The sequence below is a fragment of the Sebastes umbrosus genome, chromosome 2, assembly GCF_015220745.1.
Source record: "Sebastes umbrosus isolate fSebUmb1 chromosome 2, fSebUmb1.pri, whole genome shotgun sequence".
Classification (NCBI taxonomy): domain Eukaryota; kingdom Metazoa; phylum Chordata; class Actinopteri; order Perciformes; family Sebastidae; genus Sebastes; species Sebastes umbrosus.
In genome coordinates this window covers 20,347,027-20,372,198 of record NC_051270.1, presented here as the reverse complement: position 1 = coordinate 20,372,198, position 25,172 = coordinate 20,347,027, and the positions used below count along the sequence as shown (strand labels likewise).

Genomic DNA, 25,172 nt, shown 5'->3' with positions numbered 1-25,172 from the left:
AACAGCACAGACAAAACACCAGATTTCAGACCAGGTGCTCTCACAGGCAGACTTTCTCAGAGCCCAGTTTGTATAGGGTGTAAACGTGGTACAAGCAACAAGCAATGCAGAGTAAAACACACAGAAGGGATAATGAGTAGTGGGGGGTTGTATTTGGGTTTTATGGGGGGACAGGAGTAGAAAAGGAGTCTGGTCAAACTTTGGATACTGAATCAACACCTCTTGTGGATCCCTGAGACTTAAAGACAGCCTCCCAATTCACCTCTCCCTCTGCTTATTCTTCCATTAAAACAGAAGAGGCAACGACGGAGTGAGGAACAGTGAGAGGTCTATTCTGCTGCGGTAATAAAGACAGCCGTTTTTAATTCAGCCTGCACCCCTCAGCCAGTCACTGGCTGGCTGGAGTGAATCGTCTTCTATTCAGCCCTCTCTATTCAGCCATCACTCTCTGTCTGCCTCCCTATCTCTAAGCATCTTTTTTCTTCACTCAGAGTGCAATCTCGTTTTAGGATCCTGTGGCCAAAGCCCCCCCCCCGCCCCTTCAGCTGTGTCCTCAGTGAGTCTCGGTCACAGTATGGAGCCACCTCTGCGACTAAAGACATCCTGTTTGACTCCAGTGAACTTACACTTCGCCTCACTATCCTACAGATGGGTTTCTTTTTCAGACTGTTGTGTAACGCCAACGAGTAGATAGATGGCTGGTGCAGCACAGAGGTGTCACATTTCATCACATTCCCTCTAAAACGCCACGATTTTTTCCAAATATACACCTACTCATGAAGGGAAAATCATCACACGCACCGTACTTGCAGGGTGCATGTGCATTTTTCAGTGTGTACTTGTTTTGCAAATTTAAAAGTTAAAGTTATTCATGCACTGTAAGAACACAGTGGCTCTTTGAGCAGCCTGTCTTTGGCTGTCTGTCTGCTGAACAGCACCGCTCTGTACTGCGAGAACTGAAGTGTTTCCCAAACAACCACTGCTCACATATATCACTGTTTATATATATATATATATATATATACATATATATATGTATATATATGTATATATATATATCCGACTGCTCTTATAGCATATTGCAGAGGGTAACATTTTATGCTTTTGCAAATACAAAACTCAACTTTTTAAGGGTTTATATGGTGTTTTAATGATTGTATTACAGTTGTACTGAAACCAGAAAACAAACATGATATAAAAGATCATCGTGATTACATGTCCAGTATACATAAGATAACATAAATGTCAACATAGCAGGAATGTCAATTACAAAAATAGCACTTTCTTTCAGGGCGAACTGTTGACATACAGTATTTTCTAGTTCCTCCAGTTGAATGCTGTTTTACTGTTATCTACATCATGTCACTCACCGTTTATATCTCCTACATGCACTTCTATTTTATTTCTGCAATAAATATGTTTCATATCATCCATACAAAACTCTTGTTCTTATAGTCAAATCAAATAAAAGATACATCACTCAATTTGCATCTCTATAGCTTATCACCAATGCCCCTGAAGAACCCTTATTCTAAAACATTTATTGCACCCAGCTGTGCAAGACAGGTGTTAATCCATCCTTTATCAACAGAACACGTTAACACCACAATACATTAGATTATCACACATCCAATATAGAGTCCTTAGCTAAATCCAAACCAGACTTTTGTTTGGCCTTTGTGCTCTAAGCGTGTTTCCACTTTCATCCCTCTCTTTCTAGAAATCATACTGGGAAACAAACATGGTGACTTTGGTGATGTACCTCCCCAGCTGGACTCGTTTCTCCAGCTCACTCATCTCCACTTCCGCCTCGAGCGTGGCGGGGCCCTGCACTGGGCTCGCTAGCATCAGCTGACCCGTCACACGGTCTGAACGCTGGACTGTGAAGTGGCGCCGAGCTTGCCTTCCCCCCAGCAGGGAGAAGCGAAGCGTGTCGCCCATTGGACGTAATGCTGAGACCCTGAACATGACACGAGGAGCCGACAGGTTGGACACGACAGCCAGGTAATGGTAGGAGAAGGAGTTGGGGGTCTGAGAACATGCCTTGTTGTCCACAGGACAGGGGTTACGTTCACAACGCCTGGAAAAAGAGTTCATCAAAGAGTGAGAAGTGGTGTTCAATCTAGATGTCAATCGTGTTTTTATTTGGATTTCATCCCCATATCTAAGTTGTTATTGTGCATCTCAAATGAAAAATCATTATTATTTATACAATGAGGAGTGAACTTGTCTTGGATGCATAAAAATGATTAAGGATAATGCTCACATAGGCGACGTCTTGACATATGTAGCATTAGGGATTTTGGGGCAGTCCACACGGACACACTGGAAACCACCGTACGTATTAATGCACATCTGGTCCTTTGTGCAGTTGTTTTGTCTGGTGCCACACTCATCAATGTCTGAGAGGAAACATCAACACAGTAAGACTTTTACTAAAAACAGAAAAATTAGTAGGGATATCAATATGTATTGTATTCAATTCTCAATCTATTGAGTCATTTTTGATGAAACTTGCAGGTCCTTAACATAATAGACTTACTAGTATATGGCAAACATATAAAAATGGGACACCATGACCAGAGGTGTTGATGGTTGAGTTTTATCAGCAACATTTGGTATTACAGAAACTATCTTGTGGAATATGTTATGCAACGATGATTTTGAAGTGATACCAAAACAAAACACAGAAAGAGTAAAATATACCTTTGCAGCTGCGTCCATCGCGGGTCACATTGTACCCGACAGGACAGGAACAGCGGTAGCCTCCAGGGGTGTTAACACAAGCATGTAAACACAGTCTCCCAGCCTGGCCATTATGGAACAGCTCACATTCATCTATATCTAAAAGTGAACAACGTGCACACAGTTAACTAACCACATGGAAACATAAATGTTTGTGTGGTTTAGTCACAGGGCAGATATCAGTCGTACCAGTACAGGTGCTGCTGTCCCTGCCAGAGATGGTGTATCCTGGCTCACAGGTACAGTGGGTGGTCCCTTGCACTATAGTGCAACGTGATGGACGAACAAAGGGCCCAGTGGTGGCAGCCGGCAGTGTAGAGGCAGCAGCGGCAGTGGCTTGGGAGGTGGCGGCGGAGGTGTTTGTCATGGTGACAAAGACTGAATGAGGAAGACATGACAGAGGAAAGGTAAGGAAAAGTAAGCAGCTGTAGATTGTGTTTTCATTCCCTGCTATAATATTTCCAGTTATTTCAAAGTTGCCTTTTTTAGTCCAAATAAGTACTTGAAGCTGCTGAATTCAAATTCAACATTAGCCCATGTCATGAAAAAGCCTCCAAAATTCAACAACCATATTCTTATGATTCATGTAAGTCAGTTGGGATTGTTAACAGGAGGGCTGTTTACATATATTTTTTTAGGGTTTGGGACAATTATTTGTCTATTTTTTATTATTTTAATTGTACACTGGAATTCAGTCAAAATCCCTATCTGAAAATGTTGGCACCAGCCTTAATCTATTCACACCATCTGTCATGTCATGCAATTTTTAATAAAGACAGTTTGTCTCTACTAGAATTAGGCTAATAAATAAATTGCATCAATGCTTAGTGTCGAAAAGTGTTGACATAACATTTTTCATCTGTAAAATGCTCTGTACATTATTATTGTCAAAATTCTTCACAAAACTAATTTAAGGATTTCTTCCGGCAAAATGTTTGTATATAGTACGTTAATATGTATAAAAAAGGCAATATATTATTATCAGACATTTTAAAATGCTCAAATATTGATACACAAAGAGTCCAGTATCATAGTCGGTATATACTGTATAGTCTCTATGTCTGACCTGATTTGTCACCATGCGCCCATGGGTGCAAAGCTTTGAAACTCCTCAGATACTATGAGTGAGCGAGAGAGTGAGTCTAGTCATGATTGCGACATGATGAATTGTAGGATAAATAGAGCTCACAGAGTGTGCCGTTGTCTAATGAGCAGCAGACCTACAGTAACAAACAGTATGTCAGTGGAAATATCAATTAAATAGAGAAAAACAAACCAAACTGGGCTCCATAGATTCACAGTCCACCATCCACATCAGGGAGCAGACCACAGCCACTCAACCAGCATCGTCTTGGACTTTATGGTGGAATTTAATAAAACACACTTTGTGGTATGTAGCACTGGCTTTTACTGGTACTGGCCAATGTAATCTCCTCTTGCAAACTGGGAGGATTTGGATACTAGCCTATGAAATATATGCTCTGCAGTAAAGTGGTGTGTTAAATATTTATTTGTTATCTCCTAATATTAAGGTATCAAAACATTGGTGCAACCCAATACCTAAACCCCTGCATGTATCTGAAGTAGACTACAACTCCAACGTGTGTGTGTGGTCTGAGGCACGACGGTGATATCAGATCGTGCATGGTCTGAGTATGTACAGTGTTATACCTACACGTTGGCACGGGGCTCTGACAGGTAGCTCCAGCCCAGCCTTTGGCACAGACACAAGAGAACTGGTTCACTTCATCCACACATGTCCCACCATTCAGGCACGGAGAGGATGCACACTCATTGATGTCTGAGGGAAAAGACAGACAGGAAGGTACAATAAGACAGACACCATTTGAACTTTCTGGAGACACAAGGACACATGCAACCGAATATGTTTGATGCTTGAAGATAAGAGGACGTGGACGTCATTGCATATGCACCTTAGAGAGCGAATGAGGAGACAATGGAGCAGACGAGTTAATGTTAGCAAGCTGTCAGAGAACATACAGGTTGGAATATCGCATGTCACGGCATTTGATAAGCTCTCTGGACAACGACCAGAGTACATAAAGAGGAAATATGATCATGGGTCACACATGAAATGTATCTCTACATCGAAATACGTTGGTGACATGCACAATGCTCAAAAAGAGGAATGGCAATAGAGAGCAGGAGAGGGGGGAAGTCACAAAAGGACGATGACAGGGATGTAAAAGTGATCAGTGGGTTAGATAACAGGATGAGTGATGGTCAGGGTGAAGAAGAGGAGAGACACTGGTGGGAGAGGAGGAGGCAGCGGAGAAGGTGAGCATCACAGTGAGGCAGCAGACAGTCAGCGCTGGTCTCTCACCTCTGCAGTTAGGCTGCTGGCCGCTCCAGGTCAGGCTCTCCTGACAAACCCTGCTCTCTGATCCCACAAGTTCATAACCGGGGTCACACAGAACGTGAACCTCATGGCCCACGGCGTGTGACTTGCCCAGTTTCCGTCCATTGATGGGCGCGTCCAGTTTTGGGCAGGTACCTGAAGGTGTTTTAAAAAATATATTTCAACATATAACATTTGAATGAATCAGTCTTTGAGGGTTTTTGCTTACTGTTGGTGGTTCTTGTGGTCTGCTTCCCAGCGCTGCTCTGCAACAGGTTTATTTTCTTTTTCATGTTGCGAAGACTCTGCAAGTACGAGGTTTCGTGGGCTGAGAGAAGCTTCTGGACCTGCTTCAGAGAGCCCGTTATTTCCTGTCTATTCGGACAGTCCTGGAGCAAAACAGAGAGGATTGATTAATATTTCACAACAACTTCTTCAAAGCTGCAATTCACTGCACAAGAACAATTAGAGTGTATCAAATAAGTAGCAAGATAATTGTAAGTTCTTTAATTCAGTGACTTTGATATGAGAAGATTATGATTTTTTTTAGCCATAGGAGCATTTAAGAGTGTATTGCGCTAATACATAGTGTTGTTATTTGGATCTTGAACGTCACAGAAGCACTTTAACTTTCTTTTAAAATCTCTAATGAGTTTTCTTGAAAAGGAATGCTGTTTTGCTGAATTAATGAATACAGAAAGTCTACTCTTCTGGCTCAGGTAACTTAGAAATAAATATTTGTCGACATGAAAAAGAGACCACAGGACCACATGCCAGTGATGTCATTGATGAATTAGCCAGAGAACGAACTTTCCATTCATTCACAAGACTCAAAATGTTACAAACAAAAGCTCTTTTCTTTTTTGACAGTGTCTGAGCCAGGAAATGTACTAGAAAAAGCTTTCTATAGTTACCACACATTCTCCCTTTCATCACACTCAATCACATTGCACTTTCTTTCTTTCTTTGCACAATGATTGAAATTTCAGCCACCAGATTACCACACATAAATCACACTTGCATGTTTTTTTTTCTTTGTGCATACTGTAGGCATACTGAATTTTGCCATCACCTAAAACATGGCTACCTGAGGTTACCCTACCAAAGTAAATATATTGCTTTATTACTCAATTGTGCAAGTAAATGGTTTAATTAAAGTACAAAATCATGCCCCTAAACAAAATGTGCAGCTCCACTGCACATAAACAAACGAAAGTCAGCTGAAGGAGTGCCCTTGCAGACCTGTGCAGTACAGAGGTTGGGCTGTTATATGAGCGAGTAAATGCAGTAGGATCAGAGTATGTTTGGCCACTGTAAGCATTTGCAAGCAGGAACCTCCTCCTCTCAAAGCTAGATACTGTAACTCAGTCATAAACACAGGAACACTCTGAAAGTTTAATATCCTTGTGATGTGGTTTTTAAGGTGTGACCCCGTGTGGATGTTTAAAATCATCATAAAGTTATGTAACTGCCATGTGTCGTTTTAGGAGAGGGGATGAAATCAGCAACTTGCTCTTTATGATGTGGTGGATTTAAGGTTCGGGGTCAGTCAGTCGGGTATAAACGCCCTCAGCATAAACATCACCTGTGCTACAACCTCCTTTTCTATTGGCTGCAGGGGCGAGGGAGTGGTGCTGACTTGTTTTCTATCCATTCAACAGCGTCATTCTACGCCTCCTACCCCATCCTCTCATGCATGTTTTCAGACAACCAATTAGTGTTTTCGTCCAGCCAGGGTTATGTAAGAAGAGTCAATATTGGTTGAAAACACCTTTCTGATTTGGACAGAACTGGGGTTTGGAGAGGCTTCAGTCAGCCGGGCGGGGTGGCTGGTGTTTACAGTGTAGTCGTCAAAGGCCTCTTTCTGCCTGTGCTAAGCGACATTTCACATGGCTTCATGTTAACTGGGTGACAGTGTGTAGGAGGCATGCAGTACGGGAGCTCAAGATGACAGTACAGTACTATTACATCTAACCAGATTTGTCAGATTATTTAATGTGTAGCAATTTTGAAACATTGAAATGCAACTTTAAACACTTACTCTCACACATACATACACACATATACAAGACCAAAATCATCCCATCCACATTCTTATGGACATTTATAAACACAATAAAACATCTCTGAGTAACACGCAGGCAAGCATGCAAAGGCCTAGAGATCATTCACAGACAGCAGCTTTTTGGAAATATTTAACAGGATTGCATTGAAGCACAGCATAGATTATATTGAGTGTATTCATTCACTGGCTCCTCTGGGTCGTGTTTCTGAAGCTTGCATGCAAAAATCTTCTATGTGATGCCAAGCAAGTACACTCACAGTAGTGAGAAAGGTTGCCTTTCAATGCATGATAGTTATTAAGAGGCATATTGTGATCAATTAATCAACTGCCTTTGTGAGCATGAGTCAAGGCTTTCAATTTATCTAACTGAAACGATGCAACTGCATTAGTCTGTGCCACTGAATTCACTCACCTGTCCAAAGGTAGGATAGAGCGAGCAGAAACACAACAAGGTGATGACAATCGCAGCAATCATGGTTCCACTGATCCCTATCCAAAACGCAGTCGACTCGATCAGTCCTAGAATGTGTTACAAGTCTCAGGCAGCGTGAACTTTGAATGCGTGCAGGGACTCCAGGTGAGAGAGTGACCACAGTTGGCAGTTGGAAAAGCTGCTGCAGAGGAATGCTGGGTTTACTCTTCAGGAGCCAATCAGGGAAAAGAGTCTTTAAGAAAAATGTGACCACATTATTATCCCTTTACTTAACTTGGTGTGCACTTCCTGTCCGGTCAAAGCAGCTTAGTTTATATCTTGTTTATACAGAAGTGGATGAAAGAAAAGTGGAAAAGATGTTCTGGATCATGTGTGAGAGATAATCGTCAGGATTATAACCTGCTATCACTAGTTTGTAATGTTTTCTGATGCTGTTTAAGGCTTGTTTATAGCAATAACCCAAAAAAAACAAGATAAAACGAGCCAATATTGTGAGCTATGTTGAATGAAAAACTAATATATTGTAGAAAAAGGTTGATATATATATTAAACCCTTTTTTTTATTTAACTATACATCTCATCTGACTATATCTGTCAGCTCAACTTGAAATCAGAACGCTGCATGTGTGACCTGTGATGGACACAATGTTCATTCCCAGATACAGAGAAGCTGTGCCCTCTACAGGAGTATATTCATACATGCATTCCTGTGCTGTAAATTAGTTGGACTGAACGGAATGAGACACATTTTTCTCAGGTTACAAACAAAGGCCGATACCTGGCTATATCATGACAATGGGCTCTGGGCAGCGATATGGTCTTCTGCATCAAGAAGTGTACTGAGGAAACTACAAATTGCCAAGAACAGAGCTGCAAGACTAGTATTACTCTCATGGTTACCAGTAGAGAAAAGGCTTGCCTTAAGCATGGTCACATTATTTAGCAATAGCATTTATTCCATTAAACCTGAGTTTTTATACAGTCAAATTACCAAATGTAGTGACTTTCACAGCCATTTCACTAAAACAGCAGGTGATGGACAAATCAAGATACCTCGCCCAAAATCTAATGCCTTAAAAAAGGCAGTCATTTCGTGCCATCAATCATTGGAATAGCTGCCCTCTTTACATATGTCAATATAGTAAATTCTCTTTCAAATACTATTTAAGAATGCATTACTTAGCAGCTGATTAATAGTCCAGTGTTGGTCATATATAATGTTTTGTTCTTGTTCCCTGATAATGGACCTTGAGGCTAATTAATCATAGATGATGTAAATGAGTGTAAAATGAATGAATGTTGAAAAAATTGAATGACCGCTTTCTTAATATAACACAGTTGGAAGTGAATAAGAGTTCAACATAGCATGACACAAATGTGATGCTGTATAAAGTATGTATATGATGAATGATGTATTGGATTTCGGGCCCCTGGAAGACTAGCTGGTGCATCAGCATCAGCTAATGGGGATCCCTTTAAATGAATAAATAAAGCTATGACAGTGGAGTCAGGGACTGTAAAAAGATGGATGAAGATGACAGGTTGTACATTTTTTTCCCTTTATATATTATTACTGAATTACCATGATGATTTAAAGCTGTAAAATAATCCTTCTCTTATTTTTTCTAACCGTACACCCCCACTTTATCAAAATAATTTACACCCTGCTCCCTGTTGCTTGTTGAAACTCAGCACTCTTCACAGTTGATTTATAAATAGTAACAGTCAGTACCATTTTTAAATCAGTGAATATGGTGGAATATGTAAAACTGCAAGTGTGAAATGTTTATCAGGTAGACAAGTTGCATCTCTCCTGGCTGACAATGCCAGCAAAGTAAATAGTATATGGCTTTCAAATTACTTTGCGAGTTTCACTCTGGAAGTTGTCTGTGTCATCAGCATCTTCTTTTATACTACCGGCAATGAAGGAAGTAAAATTGCATCGATTCCACAGACAAAACTGCCTTTGTAGAAAATCCGATCATTTAAAATGAAATGGTAAAGATGTGTCTCAGTATGAACTTTGCTGTTGTAGAGAAAACGTTCATTGTGTAGATGGACTTCTGTCCTCACAGCAGTTCAGAGAGTAATGAAGAGGCTCACTGCTTTGAGCTCAAGCAGAAAGGAAGCTGGTTCCTCTGGTTGTTGGATTCACCTGAGAAATCATCTTAGTAACTGTCCGTGTCTGACGGAGTCCAGAACAGACTGCGTGCAAAGCTGTTGTTTGGCTCAGCAGGGTCAGACAGTCCTTTACTGATGCAGCAAAATCAAAGAGATAAGAAATAAGTGGGCAGCCTGGAGACTGAAATACATTCAGCCCACAGGGGAGAGAAATTAGTCTATTGTGTGGCTCTGCAGTCATCTCCAGACACTGAATCACCACACAATGTGTGACGCATGCTTCATGCTTCACACACTGGGTCCATGAAAAAAACATTGTCACCATGTCTAAACAGACACCCAGACAGCTCCATGCCGTACCGTTCCACACTCACACCTATCTGGTCATTTTGTACCACTTAAAATTCTGCTGCACTTTAAAAAAATATCACAAACAGATTCCGCTTAAAAATAAAAAAGACCTCAGCCTATCCATAGCTCAGGAATAAAGCTTCATCTGTAGTGACTCATCTGAGTGATGAACATCAGTCTTTCAAAACAAACTTCCCCTCCTTTAACAATGATGAACACTCACGCTTGAGAGAGATAAGCTCTCTTTTTGTCATTTAGATCGGGAAATGATGTTAGAGATGATTAAGTGATTTTGTCATCAATGACTAGCTGGCTCTAGCAACACACCTGCAGTCAGTGGTGGAAAGTAGTATTTACTAACTGGTTTTGATACACTTTTATTTTAATTGTGTATTTCCATTTTATATTACTTTAATAACATAATCTATGGCATTTTAGAGTTAACACTTGTAGTTTTTGCTTTGCAGCTATTGTCACAGATCATGATTTTACACACAAATCATTATCATCTTACAAATGTGATGTTATGGATTAAAGCACTAACCGGTTGAAGCATTAAAAAGCTGCTTAATGAATCAGTGATAATAATCCAATAATGTGTATACAGATGAAACACTCTAAAAGGGGACACATATTCTTATAGTTTTAACATTTTGAATGCAAGACTTGAACTTATAATGTAGCACATTTACAGTATAGTATGGTACTTTCATTAAGGATTTTGATACTTCTACCACTGTCTGCTGTGATCTCTGCTCAATAAAGTAATTACATTAAAAAAATAAAACGTTTAAATCTTTTCTCACGGTTCTACTATTGCAATTCTGTCTCTTTAAAAATCATGTAGAACTAAAACTATGCTAAGAAAAGCATAATAAAGAGCAATGTGAAAGTTTCTTTAATTTTTATGAAAAATGATTTTGTATTCCTTTTTTTCCAAACATATCATAACAAACATAACAAAACATAACACAGGTGCCATAATACAAAAAAATGATATCTTACATTTAACATTTAATATGTACATACATAAATACACACATACAGATCGCCTCCCACTCCCACACAGAGACAGGACCAGCCTTCTTCCCACCCCTAAAAAGCTACAGAAAAAAATAACATAAAAATATTTTTTTAAATAATTTAATTAGTTAGTTAGAATTAAAAGTAATAAGTACTACGGTCCATGGTGGTAAGATAGACATCTATCTAAGATAGAAATCTATCTTACCAAATATATATGTTTAAAGTTGTTTTTGTTCCAGTAGAATAAAACAGTAATGGTTCTGATAATATTTTGTTTTTTTGCATGGAAACATTTAAATCTGAAACTCTCTTTTTTTTATACTGTTAGAATCAATCTTTCTATATCCTCCATGAGAATGAGGAGGACTTATTGTCCCTCGTGCATGTTTGCACCCACCTGCTCTGCAAAACGTGCAAGAATAACTTTTTTTGTTTTTTAACTGGTCGAAAAGCAATTAGGATTCGAGGAATAGCCTAATGATGTAATAAAATGTTAAAAAGTTAACCACACTCTGCAGTGGGTCTACTTGTCTAGTGTTTGAATAGACAGCCAACATGTGCTGCAGTGAAGGCTGATGAAGTGAAAAGTGGGAGGAGAGGAGCAGGGAGGAGCAGAGAGGACTATACTGTGCTCACTGTTGTTGGAGACACTTCAGGAGTTCACCATGAGGTCTGGACCAGCGTCCCGGTGTTTGGATCTGTTTGTCGTTTTGTCTCTGCTGCCGATTTTTATCAACGCGAACCGGATTATGACAGACACACCGGAGCTGCAGAAGAAGTCCACCATCACCGGTAAACACACTTCAAGCTGTGCGCAGAGTCAGGTGGCCACGAGGGACAGAACTAGACCTCATAGTGCAGGATGCACTTCATCAACTATAGCACACATTTCGACTGCTAAATATAATTTGTCCATGATGTAATTTAAGTTATAGCAAATAAATGTAAGAGAATAAGATTTTATAAGTGGAAGTTTTTTTAATTTTTTTTTTTAATTTTTAATTTTTTAATCTTGTGTTTGCAATCAGATAGCAATCCTTTAAGCTGTGGACTCAAGTGGGCTTTCTTTAGCTGTCCAAATGCATCTGGCAAAGCACCAGCAGCACAACTTTTCTGTCACTGCCTGCTGTGCTATACAGCAGTTTGGCATCACGTTAACAAATTATCATTTTGATGCCAAACACAAGGCAACAAAAAAAAAGAAAAAAGATTAACTCATCACTAGAGCTGAATCTCTACTCTTTAACTTTTTGGTGAAATGTGCTCAGATGTAATGAGTAACTTTGAGGAGTGAAATAAGGGAATTTGATCAAAGCAGATCAAAGTCTACTCTAAAATGCTATTATACCACAATCTGCCCTTAGATGATTTAAGGATCTCAGGCTTAATTTAATATAATATAGGATACATTCAGCATGGCTTCCAAGATAGTATATTTTAACACTTTAACCCCTTTATACACAGATATAAGGACATTTTAGGTGTTTATTAATGTACAGTATCTTCAACATTTATAACTTTTCCAATGAATTACAACTGTGTTATATTAACATTTATCTATATATATATATATATATATGTTTATATACTGCTTATACTGTATATATGCACCATAGGCTTAACACTTCCTGAGTTAATGGCATGTGTGTTTGTACATTTATAGATGATTAGGGCATAAATCTGTTTTTAGGGGATGCTTGTTCACTCAGTAGAGTTTTGATTGAAATGTTTGTGTGTTTAACACAACTGACCCTTGAGTTGAATTGTGAGGGAAACTGTGACAGACTGTATTAACCCATGCTCCAACCTCTCACACACACACACACACACACACACACACACATCCCGCCAACACATTTGCATTCCGTTGCCACAGCGACGGCAGTATAGGGCATAGTTACTAAATGAGCGTTTCTTTTTTTCTTCCAGGGCTTGGGGTGAAGGAGCACTCGCAGATTGTTGCCCAGCACAATAGACTGCGCAGCCGGGTCAAACCCATGGCAGCTAACATGCAAAAAATGGTTTGTGACATCTATTGTCTGTTTCTTTTGTGTGTGTGTGTGTTTGAATGGTATGAATGCTGCTGTCGCCCCAGATATGAGTTTTATTGACAGTCTGCACTCTACACTAAAAACTGGAGATGGTAAACTGAACTGTCCACACTGCTGATTTTCACTCCAAAGTTTAGTATTTCTCTTCAGCACATACTGTATGTGTCTGTTGTCAAGAGTTACTGTTCTGTAGCCTACTGCAGACCTTCCCTCCCTTCACTGCTGGAAGATATTTGGCCACGTGCTGCAAACTCAACCAGTATGCTTTTGAGTTCAAATGAGCTCAGCTGCCCGTGCAAAACCCAGAGACAAACAGTAATGATTATGATGATGATGGTGTCAGTAATGATCAGACGTGTTGTGTAAGGATGTGAGACCCTGTTGATGTGGATGTGAGCCAACAGTTCTGAGAGGCTTGTAGCGCCAACAATGAGAACAACAGTCCAGAAACTTGGTTCAGACTTCAGAGCTCTGTTTTTACTGTTTGTCAATCTAACTACAGCAGCAGCAGCAGCAGCAGCAGCAGCAGCATAGTCTCAGGCAAAGCACAATATGGCAGACAAAGCACATAATCAATTAAATGTCTCCAGTTCTCCCACGACAACATCTATGACCAGGAAGAACAGTGTGACCATTTGCTTTGGTCCCTGTGCAAGGACAAGTCCATCAAAACCCCCCCAACACGTTCTCATCCCGACTCATCCCATGCCGCCGATTTGTCAAGCCCCTTAGAATCACGCCCCGTAGCGTCACTTTAGGTTTATGCAACAAAACCATTTACTGTAGTTAGGTTTAGGAAAAAAACAACATGGTTGGGCTTAAAACTACTGTGCCTTGTGCAGCGGTATCACACGCCGATGGCCGTGACAAAGCCTCAGTATTTAATGCTCTGGGAATGAGAACTGGCTGAACCACAGTTATTTCACAAAAAAAGATTACTTTTTCAAAAATGAAATCACTAGACAAAGGCAGGAATGAAAAAGGTTTTTTAGTTGAGCTGCCTTCCTCTGTGGTGCTGGTAATTCAACAGTGTGAAATAGTAGTGTTAGTGCATCATTTGTTCTGCTCTGCTGCAGGCTGAGTGATAATGTGGACAGTCAGAACGAAGCCAAAATCAATTAGCGGTGCGCCGTCTTGTGAGGGTCACACAGTGACATGATACCAATGAATCTGTTTTTTTCTACCAGAATAAGAATAAGCAACATTTTAATTATGTTAGTCTCTTAATAGGCTATTAATGATCAACACATATAGTTAAAATACTGAGAAAAGAAAATAGGCTACAGTTAAAGGGTCGTGGTGAGGTGTTGCTGAATGTGCAACAATTCTTAATATTAATGTTTGACTCAGGTTTTTCTAATCCCACTCTCTGCAAAACACCCCAGCTACAGTAAATCCTCTCCATATCTTATCCCATCTATTGCTTCACCCTACAGTACTTATCTGCACAACTGTCTCGCCTGCATGTGATTATGATAGCGAGGTAACGGTAGATTATGAAAGTCACAATGCACTAGATATCCTCGGGGCCTAATATGAGATTTGTGCCAGGGCAAACTGTCATTTTGTCATAGATTACATCCTCAAAGCCACCCGTACAGACTGAGCCCCCTTTCTTCGACTGCTCCTCAGCCTCGGAGAACTGTTCTCAACTGATAAGGCAGTAATGAGAAAAAGAGGATGTGGATAATCACTCTGCATTCACAACTCTGGTATTACAGGTAATTTCCCCACGAAAACCCTCAGAGGAAGCTTTGCGGAGCTGAAGAGGCATATTAAAGAGCTTTACTGATAAACGTTAAAAGGCTCAAGGCCTCGGCTGTGTTTGTGAATATCTGAATACGTTTTTTTTTTCACTCAGGAACGAACCAGTAAGCATTGTGGCGAGATTGTGTTGAAGTGATTATAATATAGACCTTTAGGCTTTGCTTTCAAGGTGAGATTAAACCAATATTTTAGGAATGAATGAAGCTCCTCCCTTTCTTACCCAACGTCGTTTTTTGAGCTCTTGAGGAAGTATTATGAGGTCATACAACTTCTCTCAGAGACAGAAATTAAAGTTTGGTGTTTACTTTTTATATGTAAATTATGACCTCGGTTTGTGACATTGTATTTTATTAACCTTTTTCAGATATTTTCAAGCTCCAGCGCTTCATTTAAACACAGCTTGGGTGAAAAATAACAGATCGGCAGAGCTTCGCAGCAAAATATGGAGCTTTATTGATTTAGCTGATTTGGTATAATATAGCAGTTGTTGATGGTGCTACAAAGAAGGCAAAACAGAGTATAAACTCACATCCTTCTTAGTGAGACATTCAAATCCCACAGTGGATACAACATGACATGCTTTGAAATGAAATGTCTTAGATGAAATATTGCCCGGTGACCTCTGGTGGCATCAAAGTGTGAGCCGATGACTGGCTGACATCAGAGAGCTAAGTGAACAATGAGCTCAAGGGGGCTCAGCCTTTCTACACCACACATCAGTGTCATGCCTCTGATGTCTAACCTCCAAACTCTGTCTAACCATACAGAAAAGTTGTTGGACAGACATTTGATTAGATTATGTGGAGGTTTCCATTCTAACTTTGCTTCTAAAAGGAGAGTCCAATTTATGACTAGAGTGTACCGCTTTCTAGGCACCATTCATAAAGGCTTTATGAGTACTGAGTAGTGACTAAACTTTTCTTATGATACATCCACGGTATTTACTGACAATAAACATCCAGCTTAACATTAGCCCCAGACTCCAGGAGTCCCGTCCTCACTGTTTAGCTGCAGGGTTCAGACATCTTTTCCACAAAACCAGGTGCTTCCTATCTATACTGTAGGTTTACTAACGTTAGCCAGCCAGCTAAGAAGACACAACATGTGAACAAGTTCTGCAGCAGTCTCTCCACTGGAAGCTGAGAGACCGAAGTGAAATCAACCCTCCATCAAACTCCCATTAAGACAGTGAACAAGTTGACCAACAAAATGTCAAAGTAACAAAGCGTTACTGACAGTGTTGTAGTACTCCAGATCGGTCTTGGTCTCATCTCGAGCGTATTTTTACTCTGTCTTGTCTCGGTCTCGGACAAAGAAGATTCTCGATTATATTTCAAGACCACATTAGTTTAGTTTATCCCACTGCGGGGATATCACTAAATTGTCTTTGCATTGTCTGATTTATTTGTGAACATCATTACTGTGATTGGATGTAAAACATCCTGCTTCAAATGCAACCAATGACTTGACTCATTTCTAATTTGAAATTTTTGTTACTGTGACCAGCCGTCACCTCAACCTCCTTCACACACACTCCAAGAAAGCCTAAACCAACTGGTCTGGTCTTGGTCTTGATTTGGTCTCCACACCTCAAAGTCTTGGTCTCGATACACTCTGGTCTTGGTCATGACTTGGTCTCGGTTTAGCTGGTCTCGACTACAACACTGGTTACTGGGTTTAGGAACGGTAATTACAGAATTTCCAATTGCAATCCTACTACTAGGTACAGAAAGTAACTTAGTAAATGATTTATTAACTGCTGATTAAGCCATTATTTACAACGTATGTTTATAACTTGTGTCTTATTATTAGAAAGTGCTATCCAAGAGAGTTTACAGAAATAATAAATTAAAGATGTAGTAATGCAAAAATGCTAAACAATCAACTTCACTCATTTGCGTCATTTCATTAATTTGTTAGAATGTTTCATACAATGCTTGAATCTGTAACTTTCCACATGTTGTTGCCCTTCCTAGTAGTACCTGAATGTGATGTTTGTACTTCAGCAAATATGCCAGCAAAGTGACTGATTGTGGAAAGTTTGTGTGGAAACCAGTTGTTTAATTGAATCAGCCGCTGCAAATCTTGGAAAATGTGCCACTTAGTGAAGTGTTTATACCAGTGTAGCACACAACGAGTGTCAGTCTGTGTTTGGCCTGGCAGCGTGCCCAAGGTGTCTCCCTGCCTGTCGCCTGCTGTACTCTCAGACTGGCTCCGACCCCTGAAAAAGGATTAAGCGGGTAAAGGAAATCACTCGTGCACTATTAGGAATGACCTTCATACCAAATAGTTTTTCCTTTCATCAAGTTTTAATCAGGATCTACAAAGTACAATATGACCTTCATTTTAGATTGAAGGTGCAGCTCAAAGTCCGACAGACCTCAATAACATATTTTGATAATTAAATGAGATGACGATGAATAATTCCTGTTGGTAATTATTGATGTAATTGCTAATTAATTATTCATTTTAATAAATAATTGATTATTCATTATTTATGTGGAATTAAACTGCTTCAGAATACCTTCATTAAAGTCTCGTAAATGTGGGTTTCTGACGGACAGGAGGCAGTTATTTGTTGTGTGCTGAGGTGTGTGTGTGTACGGTATTGCCTGCCGCGCCTCGAAGCTTTGAATACCTTTAAATAAAAAATAAAAAATGGTATTCAAGACAGCCCTATGATTATGGTAACGTAACATCCAGGTGGTAACGTAGCTTCTTCAGACTACTGTCAGTGTGCTGGTTAGCACACCTCCCCTGTGTGTAAGTAAGATGCTGCCAGAGAAGGCTTAAATATTTGTAACAAAATTACATTTTCCTTTACCAAGTTTTATTGTAATTGTTAAAAATGAAAGCTGCGTAATGATATTATCCATCCATCCATTGTCTGTGACCGCTCATCCTATTCAGGGTCGTGGGGGGGGTGGTGCTGGAGCCGATCTTGACATTGGGCGAAGGCGGGTCCACCCTGGAGAGGTCGCCAGACTATCACAGGGCTGACACTGAGACAGACTTAATGATATTATTAAATATGGAATTTATTGTCTTTATAGGAGTGGAATGACAAGTTGGCCTTACTTGCAAAGGAGAAGGCAGCATTTTGTCACACCGATGCTCCTCCTCAACGCTCCTCATCTTTCAGTCACGTTGGGTGGAACACACATTTCTCTCCTTATGGCGTCGCCTCATTTTCTGATGCCATTCACTCTTGGTTTGAGGAGGGCAAAGATTTTCTCTTGAGTGGGCAATGTATGGAGAACGCCACCTGTCAACACTATACGCAGGTATTAACATGCAGATATAAACTGTACACATTTGTGTGGAATGATACTTTTTTTTTTTTTTTACAGGCACCTCACATTCATATTTGTGCTTTTTCTTTAAAAGTGCAGATGTAGTGTGTCTAAACCTTCTGTTGTTGTGTAGTTGGTGTGGGCCACTTCCAGTCACGTGGGCTGTGCCAGCCAGCTGTGTCTGAGAGAAGGAGACGTCTGGGAGATGTTTGTCTGTGCATATTACCCTGGGTAACAATTACACACAAAAATGAAATGTTAAAATTCATCTGAGAATGGCATAGGATCAAATTTGCGAATTAATTAATACTTAAAAAAATTATTAAAGGATAACTTCGGTATATTTCAACCTGGATCCTATTTTCCCATGTTTTTGTGTCTAAGCGACTAATGGGGACAACACTTTTTTGAAACTGGTCCAGTATTGAGGTATAATGCTGCAGCCACAAAACAGCCTGTAATGTAATCGTCATTTTACGTCCACTAAAAGTGCTTGTTTTTGCTACTGACAGGCTCAGATTGTTATTATAAGTGTGTGTCAACATTATGGAAAGGACCCTACAGAGCAATAAAATGTTCTTCTTACCTTTCGCTTGATCCGGTAAGTTAGAATAAGCCTCGCTCTGTAATCTTGCGTCGCATCCACGTTGTCGAAATCAGCTAAATATTCAGCCATGACATTTAAAATTGTTTAGATAACACGAAGCTACGCTTTCTGTACTCCAACACAACAAACTCTGACAACACCTGTGTCCCGTGGCACTCCTCTCTCCACTCTCACACACGTTTCTACCGTCATCTTCCAGCAACAGGTCACATGGCACTATAACAAACAGGAAGCGAAAGGTAAGAAAAACATTTCATTTCCTCTCCATAATGTTATCTTATAATAACAATCTGAGCCTGTCAGTGACAAAAACAAGCACTTTTAGTGGACGTAAACCGACGGTACCAGGTTGCCTCAAATTATTACATTACAGCTTGTTTAGCAGTTGCAGCGCTCTCCTTCAATACTGGACCAATTTCAAAAAGAGTTGTCCCCCTTAGTCACTTAGACACAAAAACATGGGAAAATAGGGTCCAGGTTGAAATAAATGAATACTCTTTTAAACAAAATACAAACCGTTTTATCTGCAATCCAGTTCACAAATCAATATGCTGCTGAAAACAGCAATGCTTATATGAAAGGTCAATAAGCTTTCCAGGGAGTCCTTGGTACATATACTAAAAAGAAAAGATAATGTAAAACTACCCATGTGAGGGCCTCAGATTGTGATTATTGTAAAATCAAGTCCCTGTTCTGTGTGGAGATTGTATTTGACATTTTGAACATTAATATGGTTTTAGCCCCCCTGGTGCTACTCTAGATCTTGTGTGATTGTGTATCTCTTAGTATAATGTGTTCTGCAGCATATATTTGTGTTCCTGCAGGGGTAACTGGGAGGTGAATGGTCGGCTGGTGATGCCCTATAAGCCGGGGCTGTACTGCTCCCTCTGCACCTCTTCCATGTCTGGCTGCTTTAGACTGTGGGACCATGTAGGTGGATTATGTGGTAAGACAATAAACTCCCTCAGATAATATGTTGATGTCCCCAACACAGCAAAATTAGTTTCTGTAGCAACATATATACAGTATGTATGTTGCTACAGAGGCTATTTGTTGTGGACATTCACCATATCATCTGAGGGAGCTAATAGTGAGGTCTTCTATGAATATTAATGGGTTTCATTAGGACACTCCACAAGGATTAAACTTAAAATCCTGGAACAGACATGCATGTCATACTGATTGTATTTTTAAAGGATAAAAATTGAATTTCTGCTACTACCACTAATGTAGTTACATCAATTATGCTCCTCAAGGCCATTTATGCACATCTACCATCAATGTAATGTTTAGTGATCGTCAGCAAAGCAAATTAAGTCCAATCTAACAAAGATATATAAATGCTAATACAACCTTTTGTTCACTGTTTCTACCAGTTATTTTCTCTGCAGGTTTGCCATCCGTGAAGTATTTTGTATGTTCCTCTGTATCCCGCTTATATCATTTGACTAGAATTACAGCTCTGCTGCAGTGATTTGGGTAAAATGATCAGTTGTACAATTTCCAGATGTTCATTTTGCAACTTGCATGTTTGTGTGTGCGTGTGGTTGTGTGCATGCACATTTGTTATCAGAGATTCCAAGGAATCCGTGTCGAATGAGCTGTGGTCAGCACGGACACCTTAACATCTCATCCTGCAAGTGCACGTGTGAACCGGGCTTCACCGGACGCCTCTGCCAGGGTACCAGTCATTACCATCAAGTGTAGTAGTATCGACAAAGTACACATATTGATACCAGGCCTCATTAAATTGGTCTGTTTTCTTTAATGTTCAAAGCAGACGGGCAGGTTTCACTGTCGTGTCTCCATGTTTTTCAGTGCGGTGCAGTGTGCAGTGTGTTCACGGTCGGTTCAAAGAAGAAGAATGCTCTTGCTTGTGTGATGTTGGCTATGGTGGTGCTGAGTGTGCAGGTAAGAGCAGTGTGCTTCTTTGTGTTTTCATACACCTCAGCAATTTGTACTCTGACACACAGATTGGCTTCAAATTCAAAAGCATGCACAGTCACACACATACTGAGGAAATTCATGTGGTTGCTGCTACATTCTGTATTTATCTTTATGGAGGCTGGTGACACAATAAAAACATGGTGAAAGCACCAGCAGATTGACTTGTTAAAGGTGGCATTAAAGACCATTTAGTGGTAATGAGATTCACAGTATACAGCAAGTAGAAGTGGCACAGTTTTACACCTTAAATTACAGAGTGTATATCATCACAATGCATTTCTGTCCATTCATATCTTCTAGCTAAATAGGCAACAAAAGTATTTCCTGCAACTTAATTTGGGTTTCTTTTATTAATCTCCCTGAGCATAATTCTGCAAATTGCAACCACATTTACAACTGTAATGGCTTAAAACATATTGAAGTCTGTTTATTGAACCTGAGCCATGATGGATGTTGCTCAACATTGTTCATTTTCAACATATGTTTGAGTGTCCCAACAGAGAAAGTGCAGTTTCCCTTCCACAGCTGTGATGTGATGATAGATGGTGATTGCTTCATGGTGTCTTCAGAAGCTGACACCTACTATGGAGCCAAGAGTCACTGTCAGGTGAGAGACAGGTGTGTGTTGCCCACTGAGAGAGTGAAACAAGCTCTATAGCCATAGTATGTCATAGAAATCTGCATATTTCGTTATGCTTTCAGTATGGCCTTTTATTTTGTTCAAACCACCAGGACCGACGGGGTATTCTAGCTCAGATCCACAATCAGAAGGTTCAGGACATCCTGGCGTTTTATCTCAGCCAGCTTGAGACGAGCAACGAGGTCACCAACACTGACTTTGAGACACGAAACTTCTGGATTGGTACAGTCTTTCATCCTAATAAATGTTAAGATATGATAATGTTTTCTAACACCGGACAGCACTGCCAGATTAGGTGGCAGACTGTTGTCGTTTTGACCAGACTCTGTTGACTACCAGGTGGAGGTTTTGGAGATGCTGCACAGATAAAACAGCAATGATTTTGCTCCACAGGTTTGACATATAAGCCTCTGAAAGACTCATTTCGCTGGGACACAGGAGAAAATCCTAGATTCAGCAGCTTTGCCTTTGGGCAACCTGACAACCAAGGGTAAGAGACACATTTACAGATAACACATAACAGACAGCCAAGTGCAATGGAGCTAAACAAACAAACAAACAAAACACAGATACTTTTTGGTGGCTTTTTTTATCTGCAGATGTGTCAGGCTATAGATATACAATATGTTTGAATATTATTGCAAGAGATTTCTGTAGTTTGGTCTTTCATTTGTTTTCATCTCTGAAATAAAATCCAGCTTTTAAATAGCACTTACAATGACATTCTCCACTAAGGTCTAATGAATTCAACTGTTTACTATATGGACAAACCAGGAAAAGACAGTGATGTTGACTTGCAACTTTCACCCTGACCACTAGATGTCTCTCTCTTTCTGTGTCTCCCTCTGCTTGTTCCTCTGCTTCATCAGAAATTCAAACAAACAACATTTTTTTCTCCCTTCAACTTTACAGTAAAGCTCTCTAATCAGCAGCTCAGAGTCACTTACTCTCCTTTCTCTCTCGGTCTAGCTTTGGAAACTGTGTAGAGCTGCAGGCGTCAAGTGCCTTTAACTGGAACGACCAGCGATGTAAAACGCAGAACCGATTCATTTGCCTGCATGGTAAGGCTCCTTCTGGGGGAGGGTGGATGAAAGTGTTGAGGGAGTGAAGGTAGAGTTCTCTCTTGTACAAATGACCACCCAATGTCATGTGGTGGACCGTCCTGCTAGGAGGTGGTTGTGCAAATCCACTAGAGTTATTGTGTCGCCCTACAAACGTCACATTTGATATAGGCAACAATAGAAATTCAGAATTTCGAAAACGATTGTCATTGTTGACATACTTTGGGCATGAATAGCTGATCACTGATAGGATGGCTTTTTCTATTACCTCTGACAACTTTGCACATTTGGCAGCATGTCCATAGTTGACTTGCAAGGGAGGCTGGCTTGTCCTGTCGTATTTCCCCCTAAACTTGGCCAGCTACTGTCTGTCCAGCTCCAACTGTTTCGATGCAGAAAAAAACATGCAGGCGATATGTGAGCCCTGTCTCCTGACAAAAAAGTTGCTGACCTCCATTTATTTTTCAAATCATTGATAATTGATCAATGGTGAAGGTGGTGACTGGCCATTCTGGGAAAGGGTTCCTGCCATCAGTGCAGATGGGTCCTGGAAGGTGGCTGACGTTTGTGTGACCAGGTTCACATCCATCTTTGTGTTACAGTAATGTCACTGCACCAAGGATCAGCTTATTCCTGTTTACAGTAATGTTCGGACATTTTGAACACCAATTTTGTCAAATTTAGCAAATATCTCCTCACAGTCTGAAATGGGATACAAACAAATTGGCTTGGACCGAGCCACACAGCACTATTCCAACCAATCAGCAACAGGGGGCGTTCATGCTCGTGCACAGGACAGGGGAAAGGCCATGGATGTATAAAGAGAAACGCAGTGGGAGCGAGAGACTGTAAATCTATTATACTTGTTGAGTGTTGAGTTCAAATATCAACAATCTTTCTCCAGAATTGCTGACTCTACTTTTAATATACCATCAATGTCTCAAGTTATTAAACATTGTAATATTCCCTTAACCTTTAGAACTAGTTTGGTCCACTGACTCCTTTTTTTTAATTGATAATTTTTTATGATTTCTATGCCATTTTTAGAGATGACAGTAAACCAGAGAAGCTGTGGTTTGTAGTCAACTCCTAAGCCAAGTATGCATTTCTTTATGAGATATGTGACTCAGCCATAAAGTAAATGTGAAGACCAGAAAACTAAAACAGTGAACTAAAGGGTTTAGTTTAGGTGTTACCTACTGTGCTCTCCTGTGTCCAGAGAATTTTCTGTCACTGATAATCACAGCAGGGTGACATCTAAAATGTTAATCCAGTGTGTCCATTAATGATGAAGACAATGTTGAAATATCTGTGTGATCCTGCCTGCACATTTAAAACATGGCACTCAGTCTAAATCAATGGCACTCAGTGCTCGCCATCCAGAGCCTTTGAGCGATCAATATATGTCAGCTCCACAAAGGCCCGCAGTGTTTAGACACACAAATACCACTTACATTGATCGTAAGGAATGAGACGGTGGCACATGTTTAGTTTGGCCCACTTGAGTGCGTCTTTGTAAGTGGTTGGTGTGTAATCTGGTATTGATCACACATAGCTGAATGAGTGATCTGCTCTGAATGTGGTCAACGTTGCGACGACGACATTTTTAAAACCTGCTTTTTTAAGACCTCTTAGTGTAGTTTTTGTTGGTGTAAAACAAGACTTGCAGATCATGATCAAGAGAGGATTATAATATCAGTGGTAGTTAGAGGTCATTAATAAAGCTAAATGTGAATATTCTTCAATCAAACATGTTTCCACCCTTCCTCTCGAAATAAAAGCAACACTTCACTGAGGTAACAAAGAGTGAAAGGCATAAATTCAGCTGATTATAAGCACACAGAGCCCTCCACCCCATCAGAGTCATTTCCAGCTTTCATTGCGGCGTTGTGTTAATTGGTGATAAAATGATAAGTGGATATCACACAGCCTGAGGCAGACACTAAGCTATGTTTCTCCAGAGTACTGTCTGTGCATGTGTGTGTGTGTGTGTGTCTTTCCATATGCATTAAAAGGGGTGTCTCTCATGCAATGTTTTACATTAACAGTTTCCTCACAGTTTGATAGAATTGAAGGATTATTGGGGATTTATTCACAGACTTAACTTCCTTTTTTTCTTCTGCATGTTGAGCATTGAAATTACGTATTAAATTAATTATTAATATTTGCATTTTTATATAATGTGTGTGTGTGTTTCACAGCTGCAGAGCACATTGCCCAGTGGGAGGACAGCAGGTGACCTGGACTACTGTGCAGTACGTGTTAAATGTTGGTTGGGACAATGGCCACTAATGATTAGTATTTTTTTCAATCATTGTTCACAGGTCAATGTAGTTTAGATGTACTGTATATACTGTACATGTTTGAATGCTTAATGCAAATGTTTTATCATTAAATGGTTGTATGAAAATTGATTGTTTCATTCTTTGCATATGTCCTCTGAGTGAGCAGCTTCAGTTGGAATGAAAAGGCTGCTGTATCTCCTCCATCCTCTGGCCTCACGTGACCTCAAATTGATTTGGTCTGGCAGGTGTCTTAATGCTGCTCGGAGGAATGAGGAGAAATAAAAGAGAAGACTTCTTACAGTTACGATCTTAGACCACCTTGAAACCACATCATTGGTCAAAGAAGAGTGGAGACTGGGCAAATAACATCAGCACTAAAACAACACTAACGCAAAGAACTAGATAATTAAAGCTCAGAGTT

At 40.1% G+C, this 25,172-nt stretch overlaps 2 protein-coding genes across 3 annotated transcripts; one reads left to right on the top strand and one right to left on the bottom strand.

The window, feature by feature from the left end:
* Positions 1 to 1,139: 1,139 nt before the first annotated feature.
* LOC119477969 (fibulin-7) lies at positions 1,140 to 8,012 on the bottom strand. Its single transcript, XM_037752291.1, has 8 exons — positions 7,582 to 8,012; positions 5,334 to 5,493; positions 5,090 to 5,260; positions 4,421 to 4,546; positions 2,935 to 3,123; positions 2,707 to 2,844; positions 2,267 to 2,402; positions 1,140 to 2,080 (listed from the first exon to the last, which is right to left on the bottom strand). The coding sequence occupies exons 1-8, from the start codon at positions 7,642 to 7,644 to the stop codon at positions 1,717 to 1,719; spliced, it is 1,347 nt and encodes a 448-aa protein (XP_037608219.1). The 5' UTR covers positions 7,645 to 8,012; the 3' UTR covers positions 1,140 to 1,716.
* LOC119477976 (C-type lectin domain family 18 member A-like) lies at positions 1,869 to 24,870 on the top strand. Of its 2 annotated transcripts, none has more exons than XM_037752312.1 (12): positions 1,869 to 2,004; positions 13,030 to 13,121; positions 17,972 to 18,202; positions 18,345 to 18,442; positions 19,643 to 19,764; positions 20,392 to 20,499; positions 20,637 to 20,729; positions 21,266 to 21,372; positions 21,498 to 21,627; positions 21,799 to 21,895; positions 22,375 to 22,466; positions 24,668 to 24,870. In XM_037752312.1, the coding sequence occupies exons 2-12, from the start codon at positions 13,098 to 13,100 to the stop codon at positions 24,703 to 24,705; spliced, it is 1,140 nt and encodes a 379-aa protein (XP_037608240.1). In that variant the 5' UTR covers positions 1,869 to 2,004; positions 13,030 to 13,097; the 3' UTR covers positions 24,706 to 24,870. The 2 variants fall into 2 exon arrangements, with proteins under 2 accessions (XP_037608240.1, XP_037608230.1); XM_037752302.1 differs by lacking the exon at positions 1,869 to 2,004 and adding an exon at positions 11,541 to 11,892.
* The last annotated feature ends 302 nt before the right edge of the window (positions 24,871 to 25,172 follow it).

Excerpts from the sequence above, each read along its gene's own strand:
- LOC119477976 (XM_037752302.1), top strand. The coding sequence starts at position 11,766 with ATGAGGTCTGGACCAGCGTCCCGGTGTTTGGATCTGTTTGTCGTTTTG. Across the intron at positions 20,730-21,265 it reads TGGTGGTGCTGAGTGTGCAG|AGAAAGTGCAGTTTCCCTTC; the intron begins GTAAGAGCAGTG and ends GTGTCCCAACAG. Across the intron at positions 21,373-21,497 it reads GAGCCAAGAGTCACTGTCAG|GACCGACGGGGTATTCTAGC; the intron begins GTGAGAGACAGG and ends TCAAACCACCAG.
- LOC119477969 (XM_037752291.1), bottom strand. The coding sequence starts at position 7,644 with ATGATTGCTGCGATTGTCATCACCTTGTTGTGTTTCTGCTCGCTCTAT. Across the intron at positions 4,547-5,089 it reads CCAGCAGCCTAACTGCAGAG|ACATCAATGAGTGTGCATCC; the intron begins GTGAGAGACCAG and ends CTTTTCCCTCAG. Across the intron at positions 3,124-4,420 it reads TCAGAGCCCCGTGCCAACGT|TCTTTGTCACCATGACAAAC; the intron begins GTAGGTATAACA and ends TTCCTCATTCAG.